Source organism: Rissa tridactyla, chromosome 1 (genome assembly GCF_028500815.1).
Source record: "Rissa tridactyla isolate bRisTri1 chromosome 1, bRisTri1.patW.cur.20221130, whole genome shotgun sequence".
NCBI classification, from domain to species: domain Eukaryota; kingdom Metazoa; phylum Chordata; class Aves; order Charadriiformes; family Laridae; genus Rissa; species Rissa tridactyla.
This window is the reverse complement of record NC_071466.1, coordinates 61,324,137-61,334,195: the sequence shown is the minus strand read 5'-3', so window position 1 is coordinate 61,334,195 and position 10,059 is coordinate 61,324,137. Positions and strand designations below refer to the sequence as shown.

General features: G+C 62.0%; 1 protein-coding gene across 1 annotated transcript; it reads left to right on the top strand.

Moving 5' to 3' along the window:
• Positions 1–1,743: 1,743 nt before the first annotated feature.
• Positions 1,744–8,298, top strand: ZIC5 (Zic family member 5). Its single transcript, XM_054222127.1, has 2 exons — positions 1,744–3,052; positions 7,844–8,298. Exons 1-2 carry the CDS (start codon positions 1,744–1,746, stop codon positions 8,296–8,298), a joined length of 1,764 nt encoding a protein of 587 aa, XP_054078102.1.
• The last annotated feature ends 1,761 nt before the right edge of the window (positions 8,299–10,059 follow it).

The window sequence follows — 10,059 nt, the reverse complement described above, 5'->3', positions numbered from 1 at the left end:
GGCAGCCGTGGGCCAAATCCTGCGAGTTTTCCCCACGTGAGTAGTGGGGGCTCGGGGGGGGGGAGGACGGGAGTGCTGGAGCCTGGCCCGGGAAATGCCGGACCAACACGGGGCTTCCTTTGGACGTGGCTCGGCGACGGGCAGCGGCAGATGTGCTTTGGTCGAGGGGATTAGGGTGGCCGGGGAGGGCCGGGAGGTGTGTGTGGGTCCGCTGGCATCTCCCCCGCCCCGTTCCCTCTGCTGGCCTGGCGGAGGAGCGTCCCTCGCCGCCTCGCAGGCAGGGAAGGGCGGGCAGCCTGCCCTGCACTTTCTAAAGGAGCGAGGGAGCGCCAGGCATTCCCAGGGGGACCAGCAGGCTAAGGAAAGCAGATGACATATCAATAAAGGCCACCTCTCCTCCCGCGGCCCCCGAGAAAAGTCACGGCAATGGTCTTCCCCCCACCCCCCTCCGGTTGGCAGGGAAATCCCCGGCCCTGCCTTTTCGGCACCCCCAAAACGGCCGCATGCTGCTTTGTGCGGGAAGGGCAGTTTTGGCGCTCCACAAAGCGCTTCACTTTCGAAGACCAACACACCCCGCACCCCAGGGACGGTCCCATCGCTCCCCCCCCCCCCCCGCCCGCCCCCCACCTCTGCCCCCCTTTAGGGAAGCCCCCACTTTTCCTGCCTTTTCCGAAGAGGGCAGGCAGCTCCTGGCAGATACCCCCCACCCGGAGACTCCCCCGTTTCCCAGACCACCGCCCCCCTTCCCTGCCCGGCATCCCAAAGCTTCGAGGGGCGGCTCTCCCGAGGGGGCGTCCCGGGAAGGGGCCGCGGGGCGCCTGGGGAGAAGGAGAAGGAAGCCCTCAAAAAGTCGGCGAGCGCAGGCTCCCAAAACTTCTCCCTAACATGTGCTACAGCCTCCCCCTCGGCTGCTTACTCACTTACTTCCTAATGGAAAGGAATCCCCCTTCCCCCCTCCCCCTCCCCCCCCCCCCGCCACCTTCTTTTTAGGAAAACGTTGGCTGCCTTCCCCTAGTGTTGCTTCAACGGCCCGCCTTGGGATGAGCACACACAGTCGCGGCCTCGCGTGGGGGTGTGTGCGTGGGGGGGGGTGTCCTGCATCAGGGCGTGCTTTCCCGCCTCAGCGATGAATGAAAAAAAAAAAAAGGGAAAAGAGACGGAAACCGAGCGCAGAATCCCGGCAGCAGCCCCACGCGTGGGCTGCTCCGAGGCCAGGAGAGAAATCCCGCAGCCCCGCGAACGTAAACACGGCGACGCCGCGCCTCCGAGCTGGGCGCCCCGTCCAGCGCCGGGGTCGGGGTCCGGGGGGGGGTGGGGGAAGGGGCAGCCCCTGCCCGCTGCTGCCCGCTGCCGGCGGGGGGGTGTATGGGGGGGTGTGGGGGGGGGGCGGCGGGTGCGCCCCGTCGGGTCCCGCGCGAAGTTTTGCAAGTGCAGCTGCGGGGGTTGGAGGTGGGGGGGGGGGGGGACACGGGGAAAAAAGGTGGTGTTGGGGGGGGTGGGGGGGCGTCGGGGGCGGATCCCCGCTGCGCCGTCGTCCTGAAAGGGAGCCAATGGCGGCGCCCCGGCCGCTGCCAATCACGGCGATCCGTCCAATCCCTCCGGTGCGGTGTCCGAGCCGTCTTTCCCACCGCGCCGGCGGAGGGTGGTGAGGGCTCTGCCAATCGCGGGCGGGCAGAGCGGGGCCGGGGATGCGCGGAGTTAGGAGCGCAGACAAAAGAAGTTAAAGAGCCGCTTAATATATACATGTTTTTGAAGGCGGGTAGAGGGAAAAAAATAACAACAGCGAGCGTAGATGGGCTTGGCTGTGTCGTTATGGAGCCCCCTTTGAGCAAGAGGAACCCGACACTGAGATTAGCGGATTTGGCAGCGGCTCAGCCCCATCCTCACCAGAACATGACAGGCTTCCCGGGGCTGGGGAACCACCACGTCCACCCCCACCACGCGGCCCACCTTCACCCCGGGGACACGGGCGGAGACCCCGGCGGCGCCCTCACGCCGCTGGGACCCGAGCACATGGCGCAGCCCGCCGCCCTCAAGCTCACGCCCGAGGCGCTCACCGCCGCCGCCGCCGCCTTCGCCGCGCCCGCCGCCACCACCGCCGCCGCCGCCGCCGCCACCGCCGCCGCCGCCACCACCGCCGCCGCCTACGCGCCGCCCGCCGCCGCCCTCCCGGGATACCCGTCGGGGGGGGCGGCGGGCCGGGACTTCCTCCTGCGGCGGGAGCTGCCCCCCGCCGCCGCCGCCGCCGTTCACGGGGCGCTGGGCGAGCAGCACCCGCCCGCCAGCTCCCCCCACCTCCCGCACCCGCCGCCCCACGGCGTCTTCATCTCGGCCGCCGGCACCTACGGGGCGGCCGACGGGGCGCACGCCGCCTTCCCGCCGCCGCCGCCGCCGCCGACCGGCGAGCAAGGGGCTCCCGCCGGCCGCCACCCGCCCCTCAACGGGCAGATGCGCCTGGGGCTGGCGGCCGCCGCCGGGGAGCTCTACGGGCGCGCCGAGGCGCACTACGGGGCCGCCGCCTCCGCCTCCTCCTCGGCGCTGCAAGGCTACGGCTCCGTCAACCTCAACCTGGCGGCGGCCGGCCACGGGCACCCCCACCACCCCCATCCCCACCACCACCACCATCACCACCACCACCACCACGGCCACGTCGGGGCGGCGGCGGCGGCGGCGGCGGCCGGGGCCTTCCTGCGGTACATGCGGCAGCCCATCAAGCAAGAGCTGATCTGCAAGTGGATCGACCGGGAGCCGCCGCCTCCGCCTCCGCCGCCGCCACCGGGCGGTAGGAAGCCTTGCTCCAAAACTTTCAGCACGATGCAGGAGCTGGTGAGCCATGTCACCGTGGAGCACGTCGGCGGGCCCGAGCAGAGCAGCCACGTGTGCTACTGGGAGGAGTGTCCCCGCGAAGGCAAGCCCTTCAAAGCGAAATACAAACTCATCAACCACATCCGAGTGCACACGGGAGAGAAGCCCTTCCCCTGCCCCTTCCCCGGCTGCGGGAAGGTCTTCGCCCGCTCCGAAAATCTCAAGATCCACAAGCGGACTCATACAGGTGGGTGCCCCCCCCCCCTTCCCCTCCCGCCCACCACCTCTATAAGGGTTTTCTTCCTTTTTATTATTTTTTTTCCCCCCCTCTTTTCCTCCTCTCCTACGCATCGCCGGACATGTGACTTTTTTCATGAATAAGTAATTCGGCAGCACACGGGCCACGCACACACAGCCACGCACACGCACCCGGCCCCTCTGCCCTCCATACACGTGTTCCCTCCCCCCCACCCCTCCCCGTCCCGTCCTCCCCCCGCACCTTGGGCAGCTCCCTCCCCACCCCCTCCGCCACCCACACCCCGGCACCGCCGGATAAATACACCGATTAATAAATAACGCAGAGCCCGGGGGGAGATAAGCAGCAGCCCCTGCGGAAGAGCGGGGAGAGGACGAGCGCCTCCCGGCTCCCGGGGCACCCCCGGGGGGAGGCTCACCCCGCGGCTGGGGAGAGCTGCGGGGCTGGCCCCCCCTCTCCCCCCCCGAAGGATGCCGGTTCTGCTTTCCCTGCCGGTTCTACTGGTGGGGACGGAGCCGGGCGGGGGGCTCTTGGCCCGGCGGAGATGGGGCGGCGGGGGCTCTTGGGGGCGCAGTTCCCCTGCGCTGCGGGCGGTGGCGGCGCCCGGGGTTACCGGGGCTGCCCCTGCGACCAGCGCCGTTGGGGCTACCCCCGCTACGGGGCTTGTCCCCGCTACCGGCGGGCTACCCCCGCTGCCGGGGCCGCCCCTATTGCCGGGGCTACCGATTCTACCGGGTGTACCCCCACTGCCAGAGCTACCGATGCTGCTGGGGGCTGCTATCGCCGTCGCTGCTACCGGGACAGCCGGGGCTACCGGCGCTACCGGTACTGGACCCCGCTGCCGAGGGTACCGGTGCTGCCCGGGCTGCTCCCGCCCCCTGGGGTGCCCGCGGAGCCGGGGAGGAGGGCGCAGGGCGGGGAAGGCGGTTGCCGGAGGACCCTTCCCTCTCTTTGTGGATCTGAGGAGGAAACTTCAAAGCAGCCCCGGCTGCCCGGCGGGGCTTCGCGGAGCGGGAGCTGCGGGAGGAGGCAGCGGCACCCCCGGGGGACGCCCCGGGGGACAGGCTGGGCCCGGTGCGGGGCTGCTGGAGGGGCTCGGGGCGTCCTTGAGCCTTCGAGACTTCTTTTCTTTATTTATTTTTATCTTTTTCCCTTTCCTCTCCTTCCTCGGCACCCCCGAAATACACATTTCGCTCAGGGTGTAAAAACTCTGCCGAAAACGAACCAAGCCGGGATTTATAGTACTAGACAAATATTATTCCTCGGAGGACACTTAAGGAAGTGGAGTTGCCGTAATTGCTTTCTTGATTTATTGTGTGCTGCTCGGGAAGAGAAAAGCGGCGACCGTGCAACGTGTTGTTCCGATGTAAAAACAAATGGCCCATGGCGGAAAGGATTATAGATTTTTATCTCCAGAATATGTCAGGCATGAGCCCATATGTAGCTGCGGAGACCTGAGGATGCCCAGCTCTCTGCGCCTTGAGCCGCGGGGGGGGGGGGGGGGGGAGGTGAGATTTCTCCTGCGGGGGGGGGCTAACACATTTTTTTGGGGGGGTTGTTGTTGTTGTCGTGTTAATGGCACCGCGGAATGAGTTAAATGCCGGAGGCCCGTGTTTTTGTCGTCTATCCGTCCCCATCTGTCTTCATTTGGAAAACAAAACTCCACCGCGGACCTTTCTGGGTTCCTCAACTCCTTCCCCATCCCAGCTCCAAGTGGGGGAAAGGAGCAGATGCGGGGGAGGCTGGGGGGGGCAGAGGGATTCAGCGGGAAAAGGAGACCCCCCCAAAATAACCTAAATATGTTTAGGCACAGTTTGCAGCTCTGAGCTGTGGTCAAGCGTTGCCCCGAGGCCCTGCGTGGGACAATGCCCCACGCAAAGGAAATTTGGAGGAGTTTGCAGCCGGGGCCTGCCTGCAGCCCCCCGGGGGTTGTGCACCCCTCGAGGGGCCGGGGGAAAGGAGGACCCCTCTCCCCCGACCCTTCGAGGAGTGCATAGCCTCCGAGAGGGTCCCCACGCGTGAGCCCAGAGGGGAAGGGTATCTCCACGCAGCAGGGGCCGTTGCAACAAAGCGGGCCTCGGGGCTCGGGGTGGGGGGTAGCAGTCCCCCCCACCGAATGACAGCTCGGCCCACGGGAGGGCGAGGGGAACGTGAGTCTTTCCCCATGCACAGCCCTTGGGTGGATGAGGGATCACAAACATTCTGCCCATCCCTATCGGATTAATTACTGTAATTTTGCCGCCTCAGTTTTCATTTAGTCATGTGCAGCCTGGGAGCAGGAGAGATGTACAAACTGTTCGTTTATTATGGGCATTTTTTTTTGGAGGGGGAGGTGTGGAAATAATAACACCGTAATCACTAGGGGATTTTGTGCGTTTCTGGAGATCCTGCAGGAAGAAGAGTATGTCAGTAATTCAGGAGACGTTTCCTTGTTTGTTTTTTTCCCCCTTTTTCCTCGAAAGCATCACCCCGGGAGCTGCACACCGCGCCCTGCACCTCAGCCCCATTTTGGGGACAAATCTCTATCCCCACGCCCGGCGGGGGCTGCATCCTAACGGGGAACCAACCCCTCTCCCGCAAAATCGTTGCCCCCTCGCCAGAGACGGTGCTCAGGTTCGCCAGACTTCCCCCCGACGATTCACCTCCCCAAAAAAACCCCGGGTGACCCTAGAGCCCCTCCATGTGCTCTTCCAACCCCCCACCCCCCCACCCCAGCCTCCGGCTGCCAGGAGGAGTCAGGGGCCGGCGCCTGGCATCTCGCCCCCTTCTTTGGGTTGAAACCACCTACAAATGGTTAAACTCTGACGTGGACGCCCTCGTCAGCGTGCGGGGGGCACTACCGGCACCTTCCTCGCTCCTGGATTTGCGTGGAATTGGATCGTCGCCATCCGGAGATTGGTGAGGAGGAGCTACCCGGGGGCTGCGCACCCCTGGAGGGGACGGGGAGAGGGGGACCCTCTCCCCCATCCCGTCGAGGGGTGCGCAGCCCCCGGGTAGGTGCCCACGCGTGAGTCCACGGGGAAAGGCACTTCCCTAAAGCCCCGACGAGGACGGGGGGAACGGACAGCCGTTTGGTCCAGCAGGTCCGGAGCATCCCAGGGGGCTGCTCTTGGGGGCTCTGCGGGCCACCGCCGGCAGCGGGACGTGTGAGCCTGCATCCTTGCGGCAATACCGAGATAAACCGGCCCAAACCCTTCCGTAGATGCGCTCTATTTCTTCAGAAAAAAAAATAAAATTAAATATAATAAATTAATGAACAAACGAGGTGACTCGAGATTTGTCTCGGTGGCAGTGGGAGCGTGCGGGGGTTTCCGTGCACGTGAAAACTCCACTTAAAAACCCACGAGATACATTTTCTTACCATCTTTTTTTTTTTTTTTTTTTTTTTTAAGGGTGAACTTGGTCATTCTAGTGCTACCGCTTCGCTGGTAGGTGAGACGATTTTAATTGCAAAAGTTGACGCGTAAATAGGCTGCGGAGGCACATGTTTCTATGGTAACAGCCGAGAAATAGCTAGTTTTTAAAAATAAAAAATCGTTTTCTTTTTCCATTATTGTTTTGCTAAACATGATGCGAAGGAGCAGTAAAAATCGCCTGGTGAAAACTGGAAAGCGTCCACCGAGAGAGCTGCTGGCTCGTTATTTTTAAGCGCTCAGAGTGAAACAGATCTGAAAACACGCGTCGGCCGTGCCTAGACAGAGCATTTTTAACTCAAGAGTCGCAATAGTCGTGATAAGGATTATCTCTGCAGGTCTGGCTGCGCCGGGCTCACGTGTCGCATGGCAGGGAAAGGAAAAGTTGCTGTAAGAAACTCCAGTCCGTGTGTAGTAACAGGGATCCGGCACTCTTTTTATCCCCCGGTCTCGCAGCGATAGGCATTTACTTCGGGGTCTATGGGGAAGGGTCGGTCCGGGGCACGGCTATATGTACCAGAACATATATGTCCCAGGGTATGGTATGTCAGGAGAGGAAGCGGGAGTGTGGGGGTGTGTGTGAAAGGTACCCCAGGGAAACCCGCCCCAGGCTCATTTTCACGACTGTTAAACAACGCGTAAAGCTCTTAAAATAGATGGCCCGGAGATTTTTAGACCCAAATTAGCCTGGGGTAATCAGCTGCGGTAACAGCAGCCCGCTGCTGTCACCACCGGTGTCCGGGCTGGTCCCCCCAGGCTGCAGGTTCCCAGTACGGGCTGCTGGGTGCTCCCTCTTTTATATCGGGATGCTTAAACAGGTGTGACTTTTATTTCCCCCCGAACTAATTATTCCCCCAGCACAGCGGCCCATTGGGAAGGGATTACGCAGGAGATGTGCCAGGCGAGCCAGGCTGGCGGCAAACGCCAGCCCTCGCAAGCGAAGCCATTGAGAGGTTTTGTTTGGGCTTGGTCATTAGAGCGGTAATGAAGTTTTCTCGTGTGCGAGGGGAGCGCGGCAGAGGGCAAACAAGGCAGGGACCTGCCGCCGCCAGCCCGGGGGCTTCAAGTTTGGGGACCTCCAGCGAAATTTCACAGCTTGGAAAACACGGGGGAGGGGGGAAATCGGAAGCCTCGTGCGTGTCACGACTGTCGTGAGGCGGGGGGGGGGGGGGAGGGTGGGGAGCCGGGAAGGGGACAGAGGAGGAGAAGGAGGGAAGGGGAGGTTTGCTCCGCTGCTCTCCCCCGGCGCTGCGGAGGGGCTGCGCCGGGCGGCGGTGGTGCGGAGGGGCTGCGGGCAGGACCGTGCCCCCCTCGCCGCCCCCCACCCTCACCCCCAGCCGGTAACGGTGCCGTTGGTGTGTCCCGGCAGGGGAGAAGCCCTTCAAGTGCGAGTTCGACGGCTGCGAGAGGAAGTTCGCCAACAGCAGCGACCGCAAGAAGCACTCCCACGTCCACACCTCCGACAAGCCCTACTACTGCAAGATCCGCGGCTGCGACAAGTCTTACACCCACCCCAGCTCCCTGCGGAAGCACATGAAGATCCACTGCAAGTCCCCGCCGCCCTCCCCCCCGCCCGGTTCCCAGGGTTACGCGGCGGCGGGGCCCCCCGACGGCCCGCTGCCCCCCGAGCCCGACCCGGCCGCCGAGCCGCCCCGCGGCCGTTCCGCCGCCCTCTCCCCGCCGGTCACCAACCTCAGCGAGTGGTACGTCTGCCAGGCCGGGGGGGCTGCCCGCCGGCCCCGCACCCCCTCCAGCCGCGACGCCTCCCCGGCTTCCGAGGGGGACGAGCCCCACAGGACCTCGGGGGGCAGAACCGCTCCCTAGGGCCGTGCCGTGCCGTGCCGTGCCACCGGCGACCCCCGGCCCCACCGCGCTGGCCCAGGCTGCAGCGGCAGCCGCCTGGCACGGGGAGTTGGGGGGGAGTGGGGGGGGCTGGCGTGGAAGTGCCGTCAGGTTTGACTCGCGCTATTTATTCCGTGTACGAAACCCTATGGTGTTTGTACGGTAACTAATTTAATTAAAGAGTCTCGGACTTTTTTTTTTTTTCTTCTCCTTTTGGTAAGAAAAAGCGTTAATAACGCCACGCTGGGCCACCACAGCCACGCTTCTTTGCAGGGGGACGGTGCCAAGGGAGGTGCCCGGTTCCCACCCTGCCCATGCCATAATGCTCTTGACAAGAGAGCGAGCCGGGGGAAAGGCTGCAAGCTGGCAGAGCCCTGCCGTTCCCTGGAGTGGCTCCGAAATACTTCAGCTGCCACCCCAGCTCCTCCTCTTCAGCCCAGGGTAAAGCCCCAGGTTGGCAGCGGCTTCCTGACTGTAAAGCAGCACCTGCTGAAAGCTCCGGCCAGTCGAAGACAGGTTACACATCCTTCAAAATAAAATTAAATAAATATTTTTTTTTTCCTCCCCTCTTGCAGTTCAGCTCCTTTGTAATTGTTGGTTTCTCTCCCAAATCGTAGGGTCCCACCCACAACCGGCATTTTCTCTCCAGCCTTCTTTCTTTCTCCCTTAGCCGTAACCATGTGAAAACAATTTAGGGAAGGAAAGACAAAAGATGCAGCAGTCCCTTACCGCTCCTCCACGGTTTGTATGCGTATGGGTCCTAAAATGTAGCCGGAGAATAAAAGAAACCCGCTGCTATTTGACAACTGCGATACTGTGATACATTTTGTTGTTGTTGGTTTTTTCCCCTAAAAAACACATACAAAAACTGACAGCGATTTTCCCTTTTCTTGGGGTCGGTATTATTATTACTCTGGTTATTATTATATATATTTTTTCAAAGTTCGTCTGGCAGAGGAAGACTTTGTCTCTGGCTCCCTCCAGCCCCGTGTGCAGTTCGTGGCTGGGAGGGGGGAGCAGCCCCCCGGGCCTGGCGAGTGCCTGAAGGGAGGGGAGTGCGGGGATTATTTTTTTATTATTATTTTATATATATATATATAACATTTTCTTCGGTTTATTTCCTCTCTCCAGCCGAGCCAGTGCCTGCGCGCACTCTTGCTTTTCACCATCCCCCTGCGGTGTCCGGGCAGAGTCACCTGGGAGGAAGGGACCAGAGCTGCTGGGAAAGAAACGGGGAGGTGGTGGGAGGGTCGGGATGGGGTCGGGGTGCTCACCCCAAACACCCCCCCCCAGCGGCCCAGCCCAGCGGCCGAGGGGCTGCGGGGCGGGGAGGGGAGGACGAGGACGGGGACACCCCGGCCCCATCGCCCGTCCGTCAGGAGCCGGGCGCAAATAAACTAAAGAGCACTAATTCCTCCTCAGAGACCCCGAGAGGAGAAGTGGCAGCCTCCCTCCCCTCCCCCAGGGCTTGTGGAAATGTGTTTTGTGTGCCGTGAATGGTGGATGTCGTCTTGTCATTGTTAATAACGTGTATGTGAACGCGATTATTTTGTACAGTCGAATTAATTTATTTTCTGACATCATCCTTTTTTTTTTCCTTTTTTTTTTTTTTTTTCCCCCTGGAAGAGTACAGAGCACACCAAAGAATTCTCTTATTAATTTTGGTGATAGATTGTTGTTTATGATGCTGTGGTTTGTACAAAAAAAAAAAAATCATTATATTTTTCAGCTTACTTGAATGAA